Below are 27,802 nucleotides of genomic sequence, written 5' to 3'. Positions count from 1 at the left end.
TTAGCAGAGCTTTGGACCTCCATCATCCACTCCCTCCGCGGCCGTTGGGATCAAGTACAAGGCAAGTTCAGGGCTTGTCAGGAGCTCCGTTGTCATTTCATGCGTACTTGGGATGGCCAGGACCTGTTTTTCGTGATGCAGGCAGGCAGCCCCAAATGGCGATACACCCCCCGTCCATGGCTTCTTGCCCCCATCCCCCCCAAACCGCCCTGAGAGGCTTGTATACATGATGTATTTATGACTTTGCATCAACTCTAGCTAGTCTGTTGAGCATGAGCACTCCGTTGTGATCAGTTTTTTTGAGTAATATAATCGGCCACATTTTATTTGCAAAAAAAGCGATAGGCCTGGGATGCTTTTGCGGCTGAGTCTTTGAAACAAGACAAGTGGACTTGGTTGCATCCGTCACACTCAGGATATACTTATCATTCTCTTCAACATCCAAACACATGGGCCAGACTCAATAGGATCTATGTTTGTCAAAGTGATTCTTTTCTCCCTGCAGTCATTGATATGTGGATAGAGCAAAAGCATGTCTTGTCTAATCACTATCCTTTGATCTTGGAAATGACACATCGACCTATTCATGCCTATAAGGCTCTCCTGGCTCGCTTACCTCTTCATTTCAATCAATCCTTTCTCCTGCAAAATCGGTTTCTCGAATGTATTCAGCTGATAATTGATTACTTTCGTTCTAGGGTCCTATCAGAAGGAACGGAAGCATGGTCAGTTTTTAGGGATAATGCGTGTATGTTATCCCAACAGTATGGTATTCAAGATGCTTCCATTTTACGAGCTGAATTGCTGCATGGACAATCTTTGTTGGCCCATTCGTTGTCTTTATGTTAGTTGGGGGATACCACTGATGACTTGTTTACATGCATTACAAAATTGTTGTCTAGAGCAGAAGCTTTGCACGATAACAACTGTCAATCTCACCAATTCTTTGCTCAATTAAATCAGAAATATGCCCACGAAAATATTGTGCATTTGAAGAATAAGCAAGGAGTTATGGTGACAAAACTTGCATCCATCATTGAGATGTGTGTAGATTTTTATAAATCATTGTTGGGACCTCAAGAGATTCTATCTAACATTGTACACTCTACTCGCAGAAACATTTGTGATTTGGTTAGTAATCAAGTTCAACCAGAATGAGTAGCCTTAATGGAGGCGGATATTTCAAAGGATGAAATGGAAGAGATACTATCCCATTTTCCTGAAAGAAAAAGCCCTAGTTGGGATAGGATTCCTAATGATTTGTTTTGAACCTATGTTGAGCAACTTAAGGACTCGTTGACTCACCTATGTCAGCAAGTTTGGAATTCCAATGTCATGCCTTCAGACTCGAAGATTGCAATCATTGGGTTATTGCCCAAGGTTCCCTCTCCTACTTCTTTGAAACAATGGAGACCCATTTCCATTATGGGCTCTTTATACAAAATCTTTTCAAAAATCATTGCCAACAAATTACAGAAAGTATTTCCGCATTTGGTTCATCCACGCCAATACAGTTTCATTAAGGGTCGGAATATAATGCATAACATTTTGAATGCATTGACTTTGCAAAAGCTTCAGACTAGCACGTAGGTGGTCATGCTTCAGCTTGATATTGAAAAGACATTTGATCATGTAAGCTGGTCTTTTTTGAGGCAGCTAATGTTCACCATGGGTTTTGGGCCACGTATGGTTTCTCTTGTGGATACTATTGGTAAAGGGGCAGTGGCCCGTATTGCACTCAATGAAGGGATCGTTGATGAAATTACATTATCCTGCTCTCTCCAACAATGCTATCCTCTCAGTCCTTTGTTAATTGCATTAGTTACTCACCCGATGCTTTCTTTGTTGGATAAGTTGACCAATCAAGGTGAGATCGTTGGTTTGTCTCTTCCCAGTGGGGCCCAACTTGTGGGTCAATCTCTGGCAAATGATTCCTTTACGTTTCTTAAGGCTGATCCCTCGAACGTTAATCTAGCAATGGTCGCATGGAAACTTTTTGCTATGGCATTGGGACTTCATATTAATGCTCAAAAATCCACTCTGCTCTCTTGTACAGAAAATGATTTGCAGGATTTGGGTTCGAATGGTATTGTGATTCGTAAGGGGAATATAACTAGATACTTGGGTTATCCTATTGGGGTGGAGGTAGCTCCTCGTGCCTTGTTGGATTGGATAGCATCTCGTATTCATAATCGGTTTATGTAGTGGAAGTCACAAGGTTGGCCTCTCCATGTGAGACTTAAAGTTTCACAATGCATTATGATCAGCATGATTTCATTTTTCTTGCCATTGCTTCCTTGGACTCAGAAGTTCCTATTGGAATTGGTTCAACCTATCCGACTCATGTTATGGAAGAAGAAAGAAAATCGCATGGGTCAGGTGTGGATTTCATGGCAGCACATGACTACTCCTAAAAGGATGGGGGGAAGCAGCTCTATTGGATGTTAATTTTCATATGGCTGCTTTGCATGATTGGATGTTTGTGATTCTTGATGATTTCGAGAAAAGGTCTGCCAATCAGATATATCATCAAATGGTAAAGGCCAAGAGATGGGTCACGGATAAGGCAAATAAAGTATGGCCTATTCAGGAAAGCAAAAAGAAGTGGCAGGACAGATTCATCCAACTCTGGAAATCTAAGGTTCCGTATCAAGGAAAAGTGTTTATGTGGATGCTACTTATTGGGGCTCTTCCTAATCGGAATGTGCTGCATGCTCGTAAGATCTCTGCTAGGCGATGCACATTCTGTACTACATGTGATGAGAAAGTGCTTCATCTTTTTGTCTCCTACCGTGTTGCAAGACAGATTTGGAGTTTTATTTTCCGTGTTTGGTCCTCGTTGACTCGACACCGGATTTCAGCTCGTTCGTGGATTTTGGGGAAGATGACCTCCATGATCTCTTTGAGTTCAGATTATTCTTGCCTTTTCCATTTCCTTAGATGGACAGCCTTGTGGCATATTTGGCGTACTTGAAATGCCTTCATTTATTATTCAGTATCTAGTATTCATGGTCATGTGGCCCGAATCCGGGGTTTAGTGTTGTGGCAAATCACCTCTATGGTGTCTGCTGATCTGGTTCTTCCTGATATTGTTGCTCCCTCGCCGGACACTCTTCGCTCCACACCAGCTGTACTTTCAGTGTGACATTTCTATGTTAGAGTGTGTGTAGATTTTGCTTCATGTCTGTTATTTTCTGTTATTTCTAAAGCTGACCTGATGGTCTGATGTAAAATATGTACTACTTAATTCAATTATCTTCACGAAAGAGAGAGAGAGAGAGAGAGAGAGAGAGAGAGAGAGAGAGAGAGTATTTTACGGATTTCTACTCTAGAGAGTGTGTCAAGGATCTAGACACAGAGAGCATTCACAAAAGAGAGAGAGAGAGAGAGAGAGATGCGACGGGACCCCGTCTAGGGTTTCTGTCAGTCGCCCCTGCGGATTCCGCCTGTGGTTGCGCAGGTCGCAGCTCTGGGGCTCCACGTTAAAGCCCAGCGTCGTCTGCGACTGCCTCTTTCATGGGCCTGCCTTCCTTCGTCTGCGTCTGCTTCCCCTCGTTGCCCCCTGCGCGCCGCCCTGCCCTGCGTGTCGCCCTGCCCTGCCCTGCGTGCCACACTGCCCTGCCCTGCGCGCCGCCCCGCCCTGCCCTGCGTGTCGCCCTGCCCTGGGCGCCGCCCCGCCCTGCCCTGCGCGTCGCCTGGTCCCTTTCCCCAGGGCAGCGCAGGTTCGACCGGACCCTGCGTGCAGCTGGACCCTGCAAAACGACCCTGCGCAGGATCGACCTGACCTGACCTGTGTACTCCTGTACACAGAGAGAGAGAGAGAGAGAGAGAGAGAGAGAGAGTATATTAACGTCTCTAAAAGGCCAATGTGGCCTATGAGACCAAAGCAGTACATACAATGATGGTGTGTTTCTCATCTAGAACGAGAAAAAAGATAAAAAACATGCCTATAAGACTGAAAAGGAAATGAAATATTCCCATAAAAGGGAAACATGTCAGTGATCTGAAAGTGAAAGTCGAGAAAGGAAAACTCTCCGTCAATGATATGTGTGTTCTCTAGGGAGGTGTATCTCTGCATGGCTGAGGCATCTTGGCATCTGTCTCCTGTGGCGCTCAATGATGGCTTTAATTTGTCTGTGGTGTGGATGTCTAGGCCTTCGTCCGGGTGGACGTGGGCGCCTAGACCGGCTAAGTGCCACTGCTCTATCCAAAGGGACACCTACAGAAGATGAGGTCCAATGATGATGTACTCCTGTAGCTGTGTGGCAGTAGTAGTGGTATCTGCCATACTCTGTCGTGTATCAATGAAAAAGTCAGTGACTGCTCTCTGTCTATGTGAGCCGAGCTGTGGGAGCCTCCTACTCCGTAGAATTGTTGCTCTGCGCCTCTGGAGCTCCAAGAGGAAAAATCCCAAGCATCTCTGATCCTCATACTGCATGATCCGTCTCAGGGGTCCAAAACCCTCTCGAAACAGACAGTGGTATCTACCTCGTATGTCGTAATATACAGTGCATCGGCAAATGTAGTGTTCCTCTGTCTCTGGCTCTCTGTCGCATAGTGGGCATATGCGTTCTTCTGTCTGTATACCCTCCCATCTGCCTGTCTCAATCCTTAGGTGGTGGGATGAGGTGCGGATCTGACCAATAACTGTGCGTAGTCCATGAGGTAGCTGTGTGTCCATGTAATTGGGTCGGGTGATGAAACCATCCTCAGATACCTGGAGGAAGTGGGTCTGGTAGCGTGCCATCCTCGTGCCATGGGGCGAGGGGGGTCGGATCCAGGTCTTCTCCGTATCTAACTTCAATATGTCTGCTCTGATCACATGGTTTAGCTTTGATCGGCTTAGGTCAAGTGTAGGGCAATCCAGGCTATAGTCAAAGGGGGGTAGTCTGTCAATCTGCAGACCATGTAGACGCATCCATGTACTCATCTGAGCATACCAACAGTGTCTGTCACCGTCTGCTGCTAGTTGTCTAGAAGAGGCCAGGGCTAGCCGTGGGTATCTATCTTGGGGGAGCTCCCATAGTCTATGTATGAAAGTCACTGCCTGAACCAAGGACTCAGCCACCATGGGTGATGCCCCCAACTCAGCTTTGATAATCTCATGTGGGGTCGAGCTCTTCGCTCGTATCATGCATGAGATCATCATGACCAGTGGTCTTTCCATATGCTCCCATCCATCATAGTATTCCTTCTCTGGTCCATCCTGGTCTCCCAAAGGCTGTCTCCTCCTGTGAAACAGACTCGGACCCCAAATAGCTGCCCCATATAGGAGTGTGGGTGTAACCAAGGTGTCAAAAAGCCACAGTTTGGTGCGCGGCTCATGAAATTGTATGTGAGCACATTGCCTCTCCAATGCACCTAAGGCTGCATATGCTTTTGCCAAACGAGCCTCTGATGTCTCTCTCCAAGAGAACTGTGGTCCCTTCAATGTGACCCCCAAATAAACATACTGCCTAACCATCTCCACTGGCTCTCCGTCAAAAGTAAACTGGTGCTCAGCTCTTATCACCCAAGCAGCTAAAGTGTTAAATACCATAACTTTAGTTTTCCCAAGGTTCACCTTAAGATCTCTATCTCTGCAAAAAGCTGATAATGCATCCAAGTGTTTATTTAGTCTCTCAGGAGAGAGAGAGAGAGAGAGAGAGAGAGGGAGAGAGAGAGAGAGAGAGAGAGAGAGTTGCCCTTGGTTGTGCGTCCTGATAGAGAGAGAAGACAGCAGTATGGCTTGCCTGGATATGGATTTTCTAGACCCGACGGTGGCAGCCCTTGGCCCTGATTCTGATACAGAGGAGCAGAGGATATGGTGCCGTGCACGGAGGAGATGCCGTCGGGTTCGGAACTGCCACCTGCGGGCAAACGCTCCAAGCATACTTCTGCCGAGCAAATGGGTCCTCAGGAACGTTCCTATGCGCACGTTGCCTCTGATCCTGTGGATTCGCAAGAGATTGATTGGGAGCATTTGTTGGACTTTGCCAATACCTTGCTTGGCGATTATGTCCAGCACAATAATGAAACTTTTTCTGATTCGGGAACTGATGACGTGCTGGAAGCCACGGTGGACCCGAAATCAGTCTTGCGGTCTTTTTCGGTGTTTTATGACCGTGCCGTTATACTTTTCTTCACTGGCAGGATCCCAGTGCTTTCCCATATTCGCCAGTGGATACTCCATTTATTGCAAGGGAATGTGTTGAGGAGATCTTCCTTGGACCCCGCCGCTTTTATGAGGTGCTGCTGAAATCAGAAACACACCGGGCTAAGCTCCTGTCCAAGTTGCCATCATTCTTTGATCGACGCTTGGTCCATGCTGTACCATGGCGCCCTATGGGAGACTTCTAGCGCCTGCTTCAACGAGAATGCCCGGTGTGGGTGGAAGTGGAAAATTGTCCGGCGGTCTATTGGCCATTGTTAAAGGATGCGATGGCAGTTGTGGGAACAGTGCTGGTTCCCCCAAGCCTAAGGGCTATGAATCGAAACCGTTTATGCATGTTATGGGACACGGCCAGGAAAAGGCTTGCGTGGCTTCGCCTCAATTGCTCTGGCATGCATCCTTTGCATTTTCGCTTGAAATGAGGCAACTTTGCAAAACACTGCTTTTCATGTGGTAAATTGGGGCACTTTATGGCCGAATGCCAAGAAAGACAACCGTCTTCCGATGACGCGCAAGTTGTGCTGCCTAAGGATGACATGGTGCTTGATGCCCCGGCACAGGAGGTCCTTCAGCCACCTAATGTTGTGGATAAAGGCAAACAACAAGTCTTGGGTTTGGATTCCCGTAGCACTGATTGGATTGAGGCACGTCAAAAAAAAGGTAAAAAGTTGGGTAGGCCTGGCGGATTCTGGGCCTAATGCTTCACAAGATTCCGTGCGCACGTATATGTGCAAGAAAGAAATGTTCACTTCTCAGCATGCGGCGCGTACTATGGCCCCGTCTACCCCCTGTAATCAGTCTACCAGGAAAATCTATGCAGACGGTCCCAAGGGCCCACCTGCTAAATTGGCGTTTGATACTAAAGGTAATGTGATTATACCCTGGGATCGGCGTTATCCCCGCCCCACTCCCAAGGCAGTGGATTTTCCATCTACCTCTAAAGCAAGCCGCCAGAGTTCGTTTGCAGTATTGGCTGATTTTTTGGATGAGGGTGTCCTGGATGTTCTCGCGGAAAAGGTGAAATCGAGGCAACAGGCGCCTCGTTCCTGATTTCCTTTTTTTGAAGATATATGAAGATAGCCACGTGGAATGTGCGAGGCATTTGCACTCGTCATAAGCAACATGCCATGTGGACTATCTTGCATGAGAACCAGTGGGATGTATTGTGTGCAGTTGAGCACAAAAGTCACGGTGAAGCAGGAAAAGTTGTGGATTGTCATGGATTCCGTTTGTTTTATGCAGGGACACATGCTATGCACTATTCGGGCGTGCTAATGATTGTCCATGAGAAATACCAGCCTGTTCTTGTGAAAAATGATGTACAGGGCCGCTTTCTAGTAATCGAAATCTTATTTGAAGGCAAGATTTTATGGTTGCTGGGCCTCTATGCTCAGAATGATCCCGCATCCCGACGGGATCTTTGGTCGACTTTGCACAGCTCGATGTCACTTGGCCGACGGGGTTTTTTGATGGGAGATTTCAATATGTGTGTTGACTCTTCTCAGTCCACTTCAGGGCATTCAGTAATGGATGCGCCGGAAAGCCGGGTGTGGAATACCTTTGCCTTGTACGTACTTAAGCAAGACCTTTGGTCTTGGCTTCACCCTTCTTTTTCAGGGTTTACTTTTCATTCCGCACAATATGGAACTACTTGGTCGCGGTTGGACCGAATGTATATCATGCAGGAGGATGATTTTCTTCCCGAGATGCTAGAAATGAAGGTCTTGCAGCAATATGCATTGTCGGACCATTTCCCCCTCCAGCTTGAGATGCTTGCACAACCTATTGAACCTTTTATGCAGTTGCTGGATAGACTCCCTTTACGTTTCAACTCCTCTTATTTGAAGCAACCAATCTTTCAGGGCTATATACAGCAATTGATTGAGAGGTTCTTATTGGACTTCGCCTCTGAGGGCTTGGCTTCCTTTGTGCGGCTGCTCTCTAATGTGCAGCAGGTTGCTCGGCAGTATGGGATCCATCATGCCTCTCTTTGTCGGCGACGTTGACATGCAGCGGAGGACTTACTAGCTTTGGTCCGTTCGTTGCTCGTGGACACCCCAGATGATGAATTTCTGCTGTCATTGGAGATACGTTTGGCCCATCTTATTCAAGTGTTTCAGTTGAAATCCTATCAGCAGGCCAAGCTGCATAACTTGACTGACACATTGCAAGACAGTGCCTGTCAGTCTCATCGCGAAAATATGACTAGACTCCAGGATTTGGAAGGTCGCATGGTCACTGATCCGCAGACCATTGTCAATATGTGCAGAAATTATTTTATGGAACTTCTTGGTTCTTCCCCGTCACCTTCTAGCCAGGTTACGCATGCACGCTCGATCTTCTATCATCTGGTCCACTAGCAGGTTCCACTTGATATGCAGGCTACTTTGGAGGCGGATATTTGCGAGGAGGAGGTTATGGATGTTTTGTTACACTTGCCTAAGGATAAAAGTCCTGGTTGGGATAGTCTCACTAATGAATTCTTTGAGAACTCAGCCACCCAGCTGGTGAAGCCATTGGCGGTTATGTTTCAGCAGGTTTGGGAAACAGGGGTCATGCCTTCCTCATGGAAAGAAGGCCTTATCAAACTGATTCCAAAGGTCCCTTCACCGTCAATGCTGCAACACTGGAGACCAATTTCTTTAATAGGCTCGATGTATAAAATCTTCTCCAAAGTGCTGGCAAATCCGCTTCACAAGCACCTTCCAGCTATTGTGCATCCTCTCCAATATGGTTTCATTAAGGGCCGCAACATTCTGCATAATATCTTAAATGTGCAAATAGCTATTGACTATGCGAGGCACTCCAGTCAGGAAGTGGTATTGATTCAATTGGATTTGGAAAAGGCTTTTGACTATGTAGACTGGTCTTTCATTGCAGATCTCATGTCTGCTAGGGGTTTTGGTACTCGGATGTCCCGATTGATCTACACCATTAGTGCTGCGGCTTCTTCAAGAGTTATGCTCAATGGTGGGGTTACAAAGCCATTTTTCCTTGCACGCTCGGTCAGACAGGGTTGCCCTTTGAGTCCTCTCTTCTTTGCCCTGGCGACTCACCCGGTCCTTTCAATGTTATCCTCAATGGCGGCTTCTGCTCAGCTGGCCGGATTGTCTCTTCCTTTGGGGCAGCACTTCACTAGCCAATCTTTGGTTGATGACAGCTTTATGATTTTGCGGGCGGACAGGGACAACATTCGAAAGGCATTAGATGTTTGGACGCTCTTTGGTCATGCTTCTGGTCTTCGCATCAATGCCTTTAAATCAGCCTTGCTCAGTTGCACGGAGCCTGATTTACAGTCATTAGGCTGGCAGGGCCAGGTTGTTTCCCGTGGCTCCATTGTAAGGCATCTTGGATACCCATTGGGGGTGGATGTACGGCCAAAGGCACTACTAGAGTGGATTTCACAAAAACTGGCAGCGAAGTTTATGTATTGGAAGGCGCAAGCGTGGCCATTCCATGTCCGCCTCAAAGTGGCTCAGACAATTATGCTGCCAATGCTAACGTATTTCCTGCCATTGCTGCCGTGGACGCCTACTACTTTGAAGGCTCTCACTCGCCCCATTCGTTTTATGTTATGGAAGAAGGATTCACTGCAGGCAGGTATTTCGTGGATTTCATGGTCACATACATGTACCCCTAAACGCATGGGTGGTGGAGCTATTTTGGATGCTGAAACTCATATGCTGGCTCTTCGTTGGTCTCTTTTTCGCGCCATGTGTGTGGATCATCATCCGTGGACCATTATAGCCCGTTATTTTGTTGAGGACAGCGGGCTACACCATGGTAATACACGACTTCGGGCCTCCTGGTGGCATGCCCTTAATGCTGACTCTCGATTTTCCAGTCCCTCTTCCTCTCTGTTACTGCACTTGGTCGGCTATTGGAAAGTGGTGCTCCAAAAGGCCCGTTGGCATCCACTGGGGAACCGCTTGCATACTAACTCCTTTCAGCTGGAGTTGTTGGCAGTATCAAGATTACTTTCATGGGAAGACAAATATTAGCTCAAACCGAGATTTAACCGCATGGCCCGTTTAGGTGTGACTTCGATTGCAGATGCTACCCTTGCCACTCGGAATGTCCTCGCATCGTTTCGGACTGCTAGGAGACTTTTTCGAATCCCGCGCGGATACCGTGGTTTATGGGAACAGCTTTTGTCGGAGCTTCAGGGTAGGCAACCCTTACTTGCCCTAGCTGTGGATCGTCCTTGGCAGGACTGGGACCTTGCAGGCCGGTTAAGTCTGGAAAAGGCCTCTACTAATCAGGTGTATCATCTTCTCATTCAAGATCATCAATGGCTGGGTGTGAAAGCTAATACTGTTTGGGGACTGCGGAAATCACAGTCATGGTGAAAGGCAACTGTGATGGAAGGCTGGCTGAATAAGACACCTTTCAAATGCAAGGTCTTTCTTTGGCGGGTAATGATTGGTGGTCTTCCTCTTGCCTCGGCTCTTTCCAAGCGTAGAATCTCCAATGGCAATTGTTTCTTCTGTACCACTACAGTGGAATCAGCCCGACATCGATTTCTTTCTTGCCCGCTCGTCAAGAATATCTGGTCACTCTTGTCGCAAGTCTGGTGCGCAGTGGTGGGGTCCGACCTTACTCCTTTCGATTGGATTTTTGTGCGCCCAAAGTACCCCACACCACCACAGTTACATATGAAGATCTTATTTCACTTTTTCAGATACTGGGGATGCTGGCACATTTGGACCACGCGCAATGCTTTTCTCTTTGATTCAGCCTCTAATGTACCGAGACACATTGCGCGGCTTAAAGGGCTCTTGCATTGGCAGATAGATCTCATTCGGCACTCGGACTTGCTCCCTCGGGAGGATTTGCTTCCCTGGCATATGGCAATTGCCTCTGGGTCGTTGCCATGATTGGTGTAACCTTTTTCGTGGATTAGTACTGGGATTTTCCACACGTTGGCCTAGGGCCCTCGTGTCTTTTGTAATCATGTAATCATGTAATCGTGTACATTTTTTCGTAATTAATACAATTACCTTTTACCAAAAAAAAAAAGAGAGTATTTTACGGAAAAAGAGAGAGAGAGAGAGAGAGAGAGTAGAACACTGAAGACTGCAGAGTATGGATGTTGAATGTTGAAGGCAGATATATACAATGGGCTGTTGGAGTATCACCAGTCAGAGCTCTCTCTCACCTGCTAGAAACTAAAGTGACAATGACCAGTGGGTGGGGCTTCCTAAATAGACAGGAAATAATGCAAGAAAATGATCAGGTCGGCCAACAAATCTGGCCAACTACTGCCAAATATGGCTGGCTGCACAAACTGAATAAAATAATTCAGGAAATGCAGCAAGCAGCAGCATGCTACAAGGCACTAACTGTCCGCCCTGTCTGGCCTACCTAAAACCCTGCCCAACAGCTGGCGTGAATGTATAAACTGGTGCCTAGGCCTAGACCTGCTCCAGAACAAAACGTCACTACATAAACTGCCATGTACATGCTTGTGCCCATCCTAGGGATGACCATATCTCTAACACGTCACTCTCTCGTTCTCCAAACAGTCTCTCTTTTCACCAACTGCTGATCAGCTTCAGTTCTCAAATATCTAGTAGATACTTTCCACGGGAGTGGCTGGTATGTTGCCTTCTGGAGCTAACTTGTGTTACAGATTAGTCATCCCCTGGACTATCATTCTCAGGATACAATTGGTGCAGCCAGTTCTCTCAGAGGGACTTACGCATTTTACCTGTCAATCATAGTTGCCTCCGTATGACGTACGGTACGATCCGTACATTACGTATCCGTACAGATTCATACAATATTTTGGGCCTATTTGGGCCACCTCGCCTGCACGTCTTGTGTTTCCTGCACCCCCGCCTTTACTCTTCCATGTTCCGCCTACCTGAGTGGCACTTTTTGGGGGGTTGGGAAACCTTGGATACCTCATCCCACCCCCTTTTCCAGCCATGCACACACACCCCCTCCCAGCCCTCTTTGGATTCCTTCCAGCTGGTAACCCTCTCTTTGACTGTTTAAACTTTGACCCTTCCCTCATCTACAAAAGGTGCTCCTCTCCTCCATGCTTCCACACCAATTCAGCAAGCACTTACTATTCTCATCTTCCTCTCTTGGATCTTGATTCTTGAATGGACTCGTGATTTGTCATTCTCAAATCTCATCTCCCATCCCCTCTATCCCGCACCCTATTAAAGCATTTGCCATTCTCATCTCCCATCCCCTCTCTCTCACACTTGCTCTTTCAACTTTACCCAAACCTTCGGGCCTCTCGATTATCCCTTCCTTTCAACTTTCAAGACTCAAGTTTCAAGAGTCGAGACCTAAGAAACTCTGTGTGTGTGTGTGTTTGGCCTCTTTATCCAGTCATCGGCACCATGACTCGAGAGAAGCACGATGCCTTCAATTTGCATGTGATCCATGTGGAGGAGGACACAAAGAAGTCCAACTCCCACCATTGGACATGCAAGTATTGCAGGAAGCACTATACAACTGGTGCAACTCCGCTTCTTCAACATCTTTCCAAGATGGGGGGGCAAGTCGCTCCATGCAAGGAGATCCCTCAAAACATCATGAAGGAGATTCTCGCCAAGATGAGAGGGGGATCCACACAAGGAAGAGGAAGTGGCTTATCGGCACCAACTCCTATGCCTACTTACGAGGAAGCATCGAATGTGGACATACAATTGATGCGGGAGAGGCCTCTACCATTGGTAGTGGGGGCTCCACATCCGCATCCGACTCCAGTAAAAGACAAAGAGTGGAGGCTCATGCGGTGCCAGAGAGACAATCCTCTCTCTCTCAAGCTCTTGCTCATGTGCATGGATCACTTGCATTTCTTAGAGAAAAGCAACAACTTGCAGACATTGAAATTGCACGCACAGTCATTGAGTGCAATCTTGCATTCAATGTCCTAAAGCAAGAGCAATGGAAGAAGATGGTAAAAGCCATTGCCAATGTGGGTCCATGTGAAGGATGGACCCGTGTTACATACAATGACATGAGGACGAAAAAGATTGATGAAGAGGAGAGGATTAATAGAGCCCTTGATTCTATTTGGGCCGCATGAATAAAATATGGTTGCTCCATTCTCACCGACCGATGGAGTGATCGTAAGAAACATGACACCATCAAGATAATCGTTTCATGTCCACTCGGCACTTACTTTTTGCAGGCCCTAGATACCAGTAAGAGGGGGAGAAAAACAATGGGTGCATTCATCTACCGCCACATTCCACAAGCTATCATTGAGGTATACATTGCAATTTGCCTTTTAAATTTGTTTCATTTTCTTTCATTATGATAATTGAAATTTGATTTATGCATGCAACATAACTATCTATCTCCCTATTCTAATAATTAATTTCTCTCTAGTATCTATGATCTATCTCGATTCTCTCTTTCCCCCCGGGCCGCAAGGCCGCCAAACCCCATCTCTCTTCATTCTTGAATCTTGAAAGTTGAAACTTGAAACTTGAAAGGCTCAACTTTCAACTCTCTAATCTCCAACCTCCAAGTATTGTTAGTAATAAATATACTTGTAATTTGCAAATTGTGGTTGTAGGTGGGCCCCTCAAATGTGGTACAAGTTGTTACCAACAATGCATTGAATTGTCGGTGCATGGGCCATTTGCTTGAGGCCGAGTTCCCTATGATTGTGTGGACTCATGTGCAAGTCATTGTTTGGACTTGCTCATGGAGGACATTAGAAAGCTCAAGTGGGTGAAGAGGGTGGTTCACAAAGCTACATCAATTGTCACATTCTCAACGGTAAGGTAAAGATGCTTGTGATGTATCATGAGCATAGCACACTAGAGTTGAAAAATCCTTTTTCAACTCGCTTTGCTTACATGTGGTTATTGTTGGAGCACGTTTATAAGGTGCGGTCCGCAAACAGTGGTGTCAACTCTATGGAATGAGTGGGATGTGCATGAGAGTAAGGAGGCCAAAGCCATACAGCACTTGTGCCTTAATGAGCAGTTTTGGTAAAAAGTATGTGCTGTTGTCATTGTTGTGACTCCCTTTTATAGGGTGTTACATATGAGTAATTGTGAGGGGTCCACCATGGGCCTTCTCATTCACTTCTTTAGAGCGCCATTGGCAGAGGCACGTGCTTGTACAGTGATCACAGAGACACAGCGTGCACATGTTTTAGAGATAGCAGAGAGGAGATGGGTATGGATGCATAAGCCCATCCATGGTTTTGCCGCATTGGTACATCCGATCTACAAGTCACCGGCGGTCATGGATGATAGAGAGTTCCGTTCGGACCAGCTTGCTTATTTGACTCATGTGGCCCTATGGATGATCACAATGCAGTGCTGGAGAAGCTAGGATGCCTCTTGCAAAGCATCCTAGTCCACTCTTCCATGACTAGGTGATGCCCTTACCTCATTCACTTTGTGGCAGAAAGGAGTTTGGCATAGTATAGAGGCTGCCATACCGAATTTCCTTTGTCACTACTTGTTTACAAGGAAGGATACCCTTTAGTCATAGACACTCTTAAAATCCTTAGAAGGGTCTCAAGAACAAATTTCTACTTTAGTGAGCATATATTTGAGCATAATAACTCTTTTATGATTTAAGGAATAGTTAAATGCCAATGTACAATTACTTTTTAGAAGAGATATATCTCTTATTATTAGCTGAAGATAATCGTCCCAATGTTTATCACACGCACGCAGGCACACACACACACATTCACTTTCATCTTCATATTCTAGTAGTGTCTAGACTTGTATCACTAGTAAGTGATATGGGTTGAATAATATCTAGATCCCGAAACCTTTGATTACTCTAGATACTCTACTTGTGGGTCAACAGATGTGTTCTTCAATTCTTTTGAGAAAACATGAGTGGTCTGCTGTGGGCTCCAGTACTTGGCGGCTGGGTAAAGCCTCCAAGCCAACCACTGCACAAGACCCATCCTCAATAATGAAAATCATGTCCTCCATCACTGCCTCACACGAAAGGTGACGGCCCTGGCTGACTGCTTGCTAGCAAAAAGCCCCCCACGAGGTACAACCAAGGTTGGGTGCCACACGGCAGAGAATACGGCAGGCACCTCTCCACACGAGTTGTGCTACCTCACAAGACCAAAGGTAGTGCTTTGGGGTTTCCAAGTGTTGTTGTGGGCAGCGCTTACACCCTCCATCCTGCTGCATATGGGCCAGCCAATATGACACCCTCCTCGGCCTCCACCTGTCCCAAAGGCGGCACCAAAAAGTTCAATGGAAGGCATCCGTGATGTTGTGCTCTGCCCAGTATCTGCTACGCAAAGGTATTCAATCCATATGCTCCTATATCAGTACATGTCTACCAATCCTGGCTGTGTACTCCAAGAACCTCAGTGGCTTCTTGGCGACCGCAGTGGCCTGGCCATAACCACTCTCCAAGGTCCAACTCCAGCTCATCAAGTGGCCTACTCTCCCATATCCAGAGGCGCCACTCCTAGAACTCCTCCTAGAGCACGTAAGGGTCCAAACACTATGGCTTCCCAAGGAGACCAACCACACGAATCCTCCTCCACGGAAGGACGACAATCTCCTCATCCTGCATTTTTTTATGTTTACAAGCTAAGGTTTTGTCACAAGAGAAGCGTAGTATGTATCTCAATTGGCGCATCCAATCCCTGTTTATTGATCCACTGTAATAGCAAGAAAAAAATTTCCAAAAATGGACGAACCTTCCTGATATATCACCATCCGTTAAAAGAGTCCAATCCGATAGACTAACTGGATGCCTAGTGCTATCACGAAATCTCTCTTTTGCCATAAATCTAATTAAGGGTAAGGTTGGAATTTTGGGTGGAAATCCCTTGGAAATGATACAAGTGCACAGTTTCAGTAAGAAGATGTGCCATTGGAACAGCCGGAACAAGAAAGACACCATACTAAACCTTTTGAACAACAAGTTATTAATGCAGAGTTCTAGGCTGAACAGCCAGCAAACAATGATCATTGCATCCGTAGGTCGACCAGAAATACCAAACAACCAGATAGGTTTTTTACTAGTATGAATTATGCTGTTGATTATGTCAGTATTGACAGATTGTGGTGAACCGTCATGCTTCAAGAAAGCAATGGACAGAGAGGACAACAAGAAATGGCATAAAGCTATGCTATCAAAGATGGAATCTCTAGAGAAAAAAGGTACTTGGGATTTGGTGCATTTGCCTAAGGCACAGAAAATCCTACCATGCAAAAGGGTTTATAAGATAAAGGTCACCTTTGGTTCTTCGCCAATGTACAAAGCATGACTGGTTGCCAAAGAATACAAGTAGGAACATGGGATTGACTTTGATGAGATCTTTTCTCCTGTAATCAAAATGACTACTTTACGAACCATATTGGGTTTGCTTCCATGTGAGGATATGGAACTCATACAAATAAATGTAGAGACTGTTTTCTTACATGGTGATCTACATAAAAACATATATATGCAACAACCAGAAGGTTCTGTGGCTAAGGGGCAAGAAAAGATGGTATGTAAGCTTGACAAAAGCTTGTATGGGCTGAAACACGCACCATGTGAATGGTATCGTAAGTTTGATATATTCATGCAATTTCAAGGATTTAAGAGAAGTCACATGGACCACTGCTTGAATACCAAGAAGGCGGCAAACAGCAACCTTACTATACTGGTTCTGTATGAAGATGATATAATGATTTGTGGTAAGGATGTTCATGTGTTAGATACATTGAAGCAGAACCTACATAGTAGCTTTGATATGAACGATCTTGGTGAAGCAAATCATATTCTTGGCATGCTTACACTCAGGGATAGATCGAAAGGTCTTCTTTATCTGTCATAGCAAAAGTATGTGTAACCAGCCTTCCTTCTCGGATAGGGTGATTTAACCTGATTAAGCAATTAATTACAGCAAAAAATAAATGCACATAAAATGAAATACACACTTTACCATAGCATTCGTGGACAGTAGACACCCTGTTGGCCCCAAAATTGAAGCCCCTCGCGGTATTTCTTTAGCTTTCATTCAATTGGAAGGAGTACAACTCGAGATTCTTCAATCTCCTCCTTCTAACCAATTGCTCTTACTGTCATAAATGACCAGCAAGCCTTTTGGGTCATTTGCCCCTTGATTCACCCAAGACTTCTTCTCCAATTTGACCCTTGGCTGGCCAAATGCTGCCCCAAATCAATTCGGGATGGGCTGGCTCTTGAAATCCCTTGATAATCTTCAATTGCAAGCTGCTGATTTCAGTCCCTTGAGCCTTCAATCTCTGGCACGAATCCCAAGGTGGCTGCTACACCCTAATTTTTGCTGTAAATTAGGGTTTACTGCAGAAATTACAGACCAGCCCACCAAAAATGGCTGAGATCTCCTCCAAATGGCTGAGAATTGCTAAGAATGGCTGAGCATAGGCTGAAGGAGATAAGAGAATGCTGTAGAGAAAGAAAATTTTGAGATTTGTCGCGAGGAACTGATCAAAATCAGCTGCTGCCCTGCTGTACCAGCCCCAAACAGATGCATCAACAACAATAGGAGCATTAGAGACTGTGATCTTCAGGAGAAACTGCATCAGCAGCAATTGCCAGCTCCCCAAGGTCAAGAATATGCAATCTCCATCACCAAAATGGTCTCCAATGGCTGGGAATTGGCCCCAAAAGCTGGCAACAACAGTCCAACAACTCCAAAATGAAAAAACGAGATTTCCCTCTCCCTTCAGCCCTATTTAGCCTTTCCCCCGCTTGTATGAGAAAGTTTTGCCAAGTGGCAGCTTTCTTAATCCATTTTCAGCAATTTCCAGTCATTTAATTAATTTTCAGAATTAATTAATTCTGAAAATTAATTCAGCCCTTAATCCATGCCCAGAAAATTTGACCTTGCCCATCCAAAAATTAATTGGCTAGGCCATTTGCAACCCAAAGTGGTCCCACACATTAATTGACCCTTGGACAAGCATTAATCCATTAATTAATGCCTAGTCCCGTGTCACCACTGACACTTAATGGCCAATTAATGGTCCTAGGGGCAAATTGACACCAAAATTCACCTAGAATCTAACAAGTGTAACTTGTTACAACTTTTTTCTTTGACATCCATCTTTTTCACAGGGTCCTTGGGCCTTCAACTGTGAAAAAGTAGCTTACACCTCACATATGTGTAACACATGTGCATCTTTTAATTGCACATTTGATTAATCCTTTAATCAAATGTCAATTAAACATAAGCAAAGCATCAAATTTTCACGTCCTCGTGACAGTATGTATCCAAGATTTTGCAGCAAAGGGGGGGAAAGCAATTGGTGTACCATTACCTCCATATGTGAAGCTCAATGCAGAGGACAGCCCTACATCTCATGATGAAAAGGCTGAAATGGCAAAGATCTCATATGCTTCAATTGTGGGTAGCTTGATGTATGCTATGGTTGCTACAAGTCCTAACATAGCATTTGCGGTGGGAGTGGTTAGCAAGTACATGGTATGTCCTAGTAGTAGGAAGCATTGGGAAGCAATAAAAGGTATCATGAGATACCTTAAGGGCACAAAGGATTTGTGCACTTTCTTTGAAAAGCAAAAGGCATCTATCATTGGCTTTACGAATGCAGACTATACTGGTCATTCTGATTGCAAGAAGTCTACTTCAGGGTATATATTCACCTTCACAGGGGGAGCAATTTCTAGGATCTCCAAGCTACAAAAGTGTGTTTTATTGTCTACTACAAAGGCAAAGTATGTGGCTGCCACAAAGCCATGTAAGGATGCTTTATGGCTTTCACGTCTGGTGGGAGAGCTTGACATTGCTGAGACTCCTGTCCTCCATTGTGATAGTCAAAGTGATATCATGCTAGCACAGAATTCCGAAACACATACAGGTAAAGTATCACTTTATCAGGGATGTACTTGACTCTTTGGGCTCGGTACACAAGAATCAAATTATACTCGGCCCGTGAGAACTCATAGCGTCTAAAACCAGCCTTCCTCCTCACATAGGGTGGTAAATAACCTGATTGAGCACTAATTGCAGCAAACATAAAATTCACATAAACTAAAAATGTACACTTAACCACTTTAATCTTGGACATTGGACACTCGATTGGCTCCAAAACTAGCGCCCCTTACGGTATTTCTATATCTTATATTGCAAATGGAAGGATTATAATTGAGATTCTCTAATCTTCTCCCCTAATCCAAGTGCCTCTTACTGTCAAAGTTGACCAACAAGCCTCCAAACCAAATTGCCCCTTGGTTTACTTCGGGATTGGCCTTCACCTTGCTCCTTGAAAGATAAATTCAGCCCCAAATTTGATATTGGCTGGCTGACCTCTTGAATCTCCCCAAAATTCCTCAATTTCAACTATTGGAATTCTAGTCCTAGGCCCTCGATTTTGAGTACACATCCTGAGGTGGCTGTCAAAACCCTATTTTCTGCTGTAAATTAGAATTTACAACAAAGATTGACTAAAATCTCTTCCTCTGATGGCTCAAACTACTGAAAAATGCTGAGATAACATGAGAGAGAATAAAGTAGAAATAGAAATTTCAAAGTTCCATCATGAGAAATGCTGAAAACTACTGCTGCCCTGCTTAAACAGCTATGGAAGTTGTCATCTATACCTTAGGACCACCAAAAAGACTGTTGCCCCCTTCTATATGCTGTCATATACACTAGAAGGACCTTGGGCTGCTGTCACCTGCTCCTGAAGGGCTCCAAACTGCTGTCACATGCTGTAGAACTGATCCCTCGAGGCTGCAAATCACATTAACAACCTCTCCGTGCTCTCTAGCAACCTGCTTCTCTCTCATAATGGCTGGAATAAAAACGTTTTTCCCACTTGCATGGGCAAGTTTTGCAAAGTAGCAACCTTCTAATCTCATTTTCCAACATTATCCAACTTATTAAATTAATTTTCAAAATTAATAATTATTCTAGTTCTCAGAAAATTAATTTCACCAACCAATAATTAAATTGGCTAGGCCAATTTGTCTCTCAAGTATCCTTGAGCAATTATTGACCCTTAGACTGGCATTAATTATTTAATTAATGTCTAGTCTCTAATATCACCACTGACATTAGTGGCCAATAAATTGGTCTAGGCCAAAATTTGACAACGGATACCACCTAGTATCTATAACGTATAACTTATTACAACTTTTAACTTTGACACCAACTATTATCTTGGGGTCCTAGATCCCACACTCTCAAAATAATTGATTTGTATCTCACATGTGCAAGTCACATTAGCACATTTGATTAACTTTTAATCAAATGCTAAGCAAAGCAATAAAATTTCATGTCCTTATGACAGCATCTGTAGACACCAAGATAGTCAAATGTCTCTCCACCAATATCGAGTCCTTGCTAAGCAAGTTGTAAAGCCCACTTCTGCTCCGTTCTTAGCATAGGATGTTCTGGAGATTAGTGGTGAAGTAGTGGTCAAAGTCATTTTCCCTTTGTCAACCTATTTTTTATATCAAGATTTCCAATCAAGGACCCAGATTTATTCATAGAATACCTAGCGTACAATCGTATAACAAAGCAAAGACTGTAATGAATACAATTAGGATTAGGATATCTCAAAGACAATGAATACTAAAGAAGATTATGAATGAATGAATGGTGAATATATACAATGCTCAATGCAGCAAACACACTATGAAAAGTGAGTATAAACCCCCAAACTCCAATGGGCAAAGAGTATGAGCTGGAGAGTGTGTCGTACTCTAATGGATTCTGATATCAAAGTGTAACAAATGCAGAAGCATATGACCAGATTGAAAGAAAAAGTAAACATGGAAAGAAAAGAGAGAGAGAAAGCGAGAATAGAAAGTTGCAATAGACTAGAAAGTATGAATGTTGACTTTTAAAGGCAGATATACACAACGGGCTGTCGTAGTATCACCAATTGGAGCTCCCTCTCACCTACAAGAAACTAAAGTGACTATGACTGCTGGGCAGGGCTGCCTGTATAGGCAGAAAATAATACAAGAAAATGACCAGGTTGGCCAGCTAAATCTGGTTGACTGCTGCCAAATATGGTCAACTGCACACAAATGAATAAAATAGTACAAAAAATACAGCCAACAGCTGCATGCCACATGGCAATGACTGTCCACCCTATTTGGCCTGCCTGAAACCCTGCCCAATTGCTAGCAACTACATAAACTAGTGCCTAACCTGCTCCATACAAAATGTGACTGCATAAACTGCCCTAAACTGCCTTGCATATGCCTGAGTGTCCTAGGGATGACCATAACTCTAACACCCGCTCTTAGATCCTGGACAAGGCATAAGACTAAGCCATCTGAAATGCGAATGAAGAATGGCCTAAGAAAGTGCTTTGGTAAACAAACCTGCCACATTATCCTTCCTCTTGCAATACTCCACATCAATGGTCATGTCCAAGAGCTTCTCACGAATGTACTGATACTCAATCTCTATGTGCTTTGTCCAAGCATGGAAAATGGGACTCCATACTAAGGTTATGCAACTCTCATTGTCACACGCAAGTGTAGTAGCTCCTGTCCGTGAACAACCAAGCTCCTCCAACAACCTTCCAAGACAAATAGTCTCACAAGTGGTAGTACAAGCCGCTCCATGCTCAGCCTCTGTAGATGAAATGGCAATTGTAGGCTACTTCTTGCTACTCCAAGAAATTGAACTTGTATTGAGAAGAAAACAATGGCCTTCTAGCAATCATTGCATCTAGCAGAGACAAAAAATTCACTTTCATAGTTGAGGAGGATGGTCGCCTCCAGCGAGAGAACCTTGACCTTACAACACTCAGTGGTTGCTCCAGGCAGAGAATCAGAGTAGTGGCACACTTTGAAAGAAAATGGCTCATAGACCCAGACCCAACCACTTTGTCTTATAGATGGATGGAGATATAGGGCAGACCAGAGGAGGCCTCTAGAGAGACTTCAGTGGGATCCAGGAGAGTGGGTGTGGAGGCATCCCTTCCTTGATAAGCCATCCAACATCCCCTTCTTTGGCTACACTACTAGATTGGATGGAGAATATAGATGAGCAAGATTAGAGTAGAGCCTGAACCCACCCCTCATTGGCATAGAGAGGGACCTGTGTGACTTTTCGAGGCGGCTATATGACAGCTTCAGGCCCAAGAAGATATCTCTCTTTCTATGACTTTTAGCCCATAGGAGTTTGGCAGCTAGCACTTAGCTTAGATATGGCAAGGACCCAATGGCATGTGTGCGATGTGGTGAGCCAGAGGAGACACAAAGACATTGCCCATGGGACTATTCGAGAGCCCAGGAGATTTGGAGAGCTCTTAGGATAGTATTCCATGGTACAGCAAAGTCCATGGTGACGACATGGGGGGCTATAGCTTGGGTCATAGACAGAGGTCTAGCATGCGGCTATGAAGACACTCAGGGGAGCATTTCTTTTCTCATCATTGGATAGCATTTGAGTAGGATCCCTACCCGAGACTACTCATAGACACAGTAGACTCAGGGACAATGTCAAATGGGAGCTGATTTCCAGCATTATAGCTTGGTACATATGGACTGCAAGATGTAGCCAGGTCATTGATCTTCAGGATATATCCACTGGGGAGTCTTTATCGAGGATTTGGACAGAGATAGTGCACACTCTCCGTGGGAGATGGGAGAGGTTGCAAGGCAGCTCTGAGAGGATCAGAAAGAAAAGAGAGACTTTCCTGCACATTTGGGATTCAAACACCTTCTTTCATACTACCCCTCACATGGTCTAGCACTTTAGCCCACCAGACTAGTTGTTTACACAACCAAGTATCTTTGATGTACTTAGTTACTCTTCACACAGTTTCTTGTACTTTGTATTTACCTTCGGGGGCTTTCTCTGAGGTGTTATTAATAGAATTCTCTTTTCTTTGGGGGAAAAAAAGAAAACAATGGCCTCTAATCAATCTTCTCTTAGCAACATCTCTAGCCCCAAGTCCAACATTGTAACACCAAATCTAAACTATATGCACCTGCTACATAAAATAGGCCAAGGTCGAGGGTAAACGATGAGCTTACATCCCTTGTTAAGATAGTGTCTTCGGAGGAGCTAACTGTGATTCTTCTCTCACATCTCCTGTCATTGAAGAATGATATGTTCTACACCAGTCTCCTCACCTCTTGTACAAGGGACACTCACTTGGGAGAAGTTAGTCGCAATGGTGCTTGAGCAAGATGCATGTCACAGGGAGACAAATTCTAGCCGAGCTAATGCACAAAGCCATGCCTTTGCAACATCATCTTCAAGCACAAGACAAGCCAAGTAGAAAAAAGGGAAGAAAAAGAAGCCCAAGAAATCAAAATCGTCTTTAGACTCTATTATGGATTAAAAGGGGAAGCGCAAAGGATATCCCAAGTATCTACATTGTGGAAAGATCTCAAACCTTGATGAGAAGTGCTAGAAGAAATACCCTCACCTTCCGCCAAGGGCGAAGGATGGAGCTACATCATCGAAGCCTCCCTCTACCTCTACTTCTCAATCTACATCAGCAATTACTTATGAGTCCATGTTCCTTCACATCGTCATATGACTCCTTGAGGAGATTAGCTATAAGATCTCCATTCATTAGAGGGTACAATCATATTGGTGGTGTTTCATCATTGCTTATTTGTGGTCTTGGCACCTTCCCTTTGTTGCATAATCATCCATCATTAAGCTCATTTCAGAAGCCCTACATGTTCCAGACTTGGGCTTCCATCTCCTCTCAATTCATGGCCTTACTAGACTCTATACCCAAGTTGTATTTATCGAGCATGCAATTTTTGTTGAGGATTCATCTACATGAGTTATTCTTGTAGCAAGTTGGCAAGAGAGAAATCTATGCATGCTTAATTTCCCTTCCATACAACCTCTTTTCTTTGCCGTTTGCATACCTCTTCCATGGCCATTGGTCCTTATTATTCTTCTTTGGTAGATTACAACATCGTCAATAGCTCTTTGCTATCAACTCTTAGTTGGGTAAGAGGCTTGGCTCATTCATTCCCAACTAGAGTTTTCTACAATGATCTATTCGAAGCCTCTCCATTTCTCTTGGGCTATGATGGCCTCCCATTGCATCAAACTTTCATTTGGAGATGGAGACTTACTCCTTGGCTAGCATTCTTCATGGACGGACTTCATTGGCAATGACAATCCTCCTGCCACCCTTAGATCTGTTCCATCTCCTTTGCTAGCATTTTGTTGAGCTAAAAATGCATTAGCCTGACTTAAACAGCCCCAAAACATCCTTAATTAATGAAGAAAACCTCTTATTTTAAAAAGAAACGTGATCCTAGAGAGTTATTGTGTCCCACATACAAAATCCTAATTTGGGTACCTCAAACTTTCTATAAAGAGGCATGCAGCCCACCACTCTCCCTCAATCTCGTTTTTGCAGGTTTCAAAAGCCATATCTCTACTATCCACACCCCGTTCGCAGAGGACATCGCGATCACAGCTTCCACCACCCACTTGCTACCATCTAGCACCTGATTCCAGCCTTCCATGCCTGTTTATTGTTATTCCCAGGTCCCAGGAGTTGTTGCCTACACTTGGGTACTGTTGCCTACAGTTGATTGTTGTCGCCACCAACTGATAGTTGTCACCAGGATCTTCTCTCTCCTCTGAATGCTGTGTTTTGGTTTTCTGGCTGCCACCCTAGCATTCTCTCACCATTGTCTATTGCATTCGCACCTAACTATTGTTGTGCAAATTTTCTCTCTCCTCAAGTACCTACGTTTTGGCCTTTCTCTCCCCTGCATTGCCGTCTGCATCAAATCCAACCTTCCTTGGCTGCATTTGCTGGTGTTTGACACTCGGAGGCTGCCTCTCCTGCGATTCGAGATCCATTCAGAGTACAACACACTCTACAGCTCATAATTTTTGCCTTGATCCTAGAGATACGAGAGTTTGAGGTTCAGTATTCACTGCATAGTGTGTTTACTACATGCGCACTATATATTCATTATTCATTCACTTTATTATTCATTGTGTTCATTGTCTCTGAGTTACCCTAACCCTAACTCTAACTCTATTCTAAGTTTATTAATTTGTGCTTTGTCGTACAATCAGTTTCATGCTTTTTGCGTTTAGAGCACTTCTTCACACATTCTTCATCGGCGGACTTCATCGGCACTAACAATCCTCCTCCCTCCTTCAGATCCATTCCATCTCCTTTTGGCCTTCCACCATATCCAAGATCTAAGAGGGGGTGTTAGCAACCGTGTGTCATATACAGTCATCTCCTACCTATGAGCCTCAATCTAATGCAGACAAGGACGTTAGGAGCTCTAACATTGTGATTGTTTGTCCACTTTAGTGTTTTAGACACTTTCAGTGGAGGTGGTACCAACCCATTTAGTTTTTGGTATTGTGACCATTTTGGTCAGTTGGCAATGCTGATTTAGGTACCCGCATTTTGGGCCTAACTCATTGTATACCACTTGTGGCCTCAATTTTCCTATTTATGAGCAGCGTGCCTCCCAACTCCATTCATCCATCAGATCAGCCAGCCCTCCTCATTCTTCTCTTATCCCCCTACTTCCACCTAGCACCCACACTGACGCTCAGTGCTGTGAGTTGGAGCTGATCGTTGCAGCTTTGTTTCATTCAGTCATCAATCAGTTTGTTCTCTCTCCTGTGTTTCATTCAGTCTCCTTCTCCATTCGCTCCATGTTCACTTTCCTTTCCACTGCACATTCTCACAGAGTTTGGGCAGGCTAGGGCCCTTGCTTCAAACTAGTATGTTGTTCATCCAACATACTTGCAAAAAAATTATTCTTGTCTGCACTTTTCTTTATCTAATTGCCAGTCTCATATGATCTTCGTCTTCTATGAATGATTGTAAAGGCATTGCAAAAATATGCATTTCTGGGAGCACATAGAGACCTAGCAAGCAAGTTGATTGTGATTCATCTCAACTGGCCACAAATCTGCAAAAGGGACTCAATGGAAAATATGCTGCACAGATCACTATGTCAAGAGGGGGAATAGCAGAGAAGGCTAACACCCTGTTTGTTGAATGAGGATTGAGCCTTTCAGACTGGCACATTGGCTGACTGGCATTAATCTATCGATTGTTCCTGATCCAACCAAAAATCAGCTCAGCCAGAATGAAAACAGATCAGACCTGACAAATATCAGCTCAGGCAAAGATTACCTACAAAACACAGTAAGAATCTTGGAAAAGAGAGATCAACTCAAGCTAACTTGATTGAGCGTGTCTAAGAAAAAGCAAGGTGGAATCTAAACTAACCCATGCACAATCTAAAGCACCTCGAAGTTTCAGCTTCAGAGGAAATGGTTATGGACAGCCACCAAAGTGAAAACAGACACTCAAATCACATACCAAAAAGGCAGTCTTAACATAAAGTGTGACCACCATATTACATGGAGCTGCAAAACCTCTAGGCAAGCTTGGCCCTAGAACTGAATATGCAAACACTCAGGTAGGAGGGGCAAAAGGGGGCGCGCGTGTGGTGGAGCGCCTGGAAGGGGGGGGGGGGGGGGGGCGCGGCCGGGGGGGGGGGGGGGGGGGGGGTGCGGGGGGGCGCGGGGGGGAGGGGGGGTGGTGTGTTGTGGCCACTTGATAATCTGTGCTGTGTGGTCACAATCTGTGGGTGCACATGACATATTACCCAAAAAGTAGGAGAATGTTAGACAAAGCATTTTCAACAAGTATAGATGCCCTCAATCGTGATATCAGAATCCAATATCAGAAAGGATAAATTCATAATTTGAGCCTAAGGCCCCATAAACACATTTGAGGCAATCCTTTTTTGTGAACGTGAAACAATAAAAAAAGGACTAACAAGCCATCTGAGACTGCAAGTAATATGGAAACTTTAAAATTAAATGATAATTTTTCAAGCAAAAACAAATTTCCTTACCCATTTGACAAGAGGCCCAAAATCCGAAGGCCTAATGTGTTCTGTCTTGGGAATATTTATATGAGGTGGAAGGATCGAAAGGACTGATGCCTATCCAAAAAGGTTTATCAAGTTATATAAAGCAGAACCTTCGGACAACTTTGGCAGCGATTTGAACCTTAAACTACTGAAATTTTCATATACAACATTGGATTTCACAGCAAAGGACATATTCAATCAGACCTTACCAAGAAGATGCTCAGGTCATTTGTCAGAGAAAATACAGAGTCCTATGTGGGTGAAGCAGGGCTGCCCATGGTCCCCTTTTACATATATGAGATTGCTGTGTTTATCGATAAAGGAGGTGGTAGTGGAGCCCCAGTCTATGAACTATTTGTTACTTTATTGCTCTACGCTGATGAAGCAGGTCTGCCCATGGTCCCCAACCCTTTTTGACATAAATACATATCAGATTGGTGAGTATACAGATAAAGGAGGCAGTAGGTGCATCATTCTATGGCCAATTTTTTATGTTATATTGCTCTGTGCTGATGGTGTGAACCTGGTGTGTAACTTTCAACTGGACTACAACGCCAATGGATGCAATAGATGACATCTGCAAACAGAATCTCAGTGAACCTTGGGGAAGCCAAAATCGGTATCTTATATACATCCAAGAGGGTTATGAGAGAGGGAATGATCTCATAAAGAGGCAGCCAGGTAGAGATGACAAACTAGAATGTATACCTCAACATTGCTTTTACCAGCACAGCATCAAAGGATAGGTTCGCATGAGGGGAAGCTCTACTTACACATGGAGCAACAGTGCCACCAAACCCACTTTCAAGAACCTCACAAAAA

General features: G+C 44.6%; 1 protein-coding gene across 3 annotated transcripts in view; it reads right to left on the bottom strand.

Moving 5' to 3' along the window:
• RAD4 (DNA repair protein Rad4 family) overlaps window positions 1-27,802 on the bottom strand; it is a 160,763-nt gene that overhangs the window by 70,939 nt on the left and 62,022 nt on the right. For 2 of the 3 annotated variants that reach the window (XM_087686125.1, XM_087686126.1), the window contains exon 6: window positions 26,963-27,052. The exons of the other annotated variant lie outside the window; for it this stretch is intronic. In XM_087686125.1, the coding sequence (XP_087542251.1) occupies window positions 26,963-27,052 (90 nt within the window). The remainder of the gene's footprint in view (window positions 1-26,962; window positions 27,053-27,802) is intronic. 3 annotated transcript variants of the gene reach the window in all.

The sequence above is a fragment of the Lygodium microphyllum genome, chromosome 10 (genome assembly GCF_053477565.2).
Source record: "Lygodium microphyllum isolate KBCC chromosome 10, Lygodium_microphyllum_v1.1.10, whole genome shotgun sequence".
Classification (NCBI taxonomy): Eukaryota; Viridiplantae; Streptophyta; class Polypodiopsida; order Schizaeales; family Lygodiaceae; genus Lygodium; species Lygodium microphyllum.
Note: the sequence above shows the minus strand (reverse complement) of the source record. Positions and strands in the feature narration are given on the sequence as shown.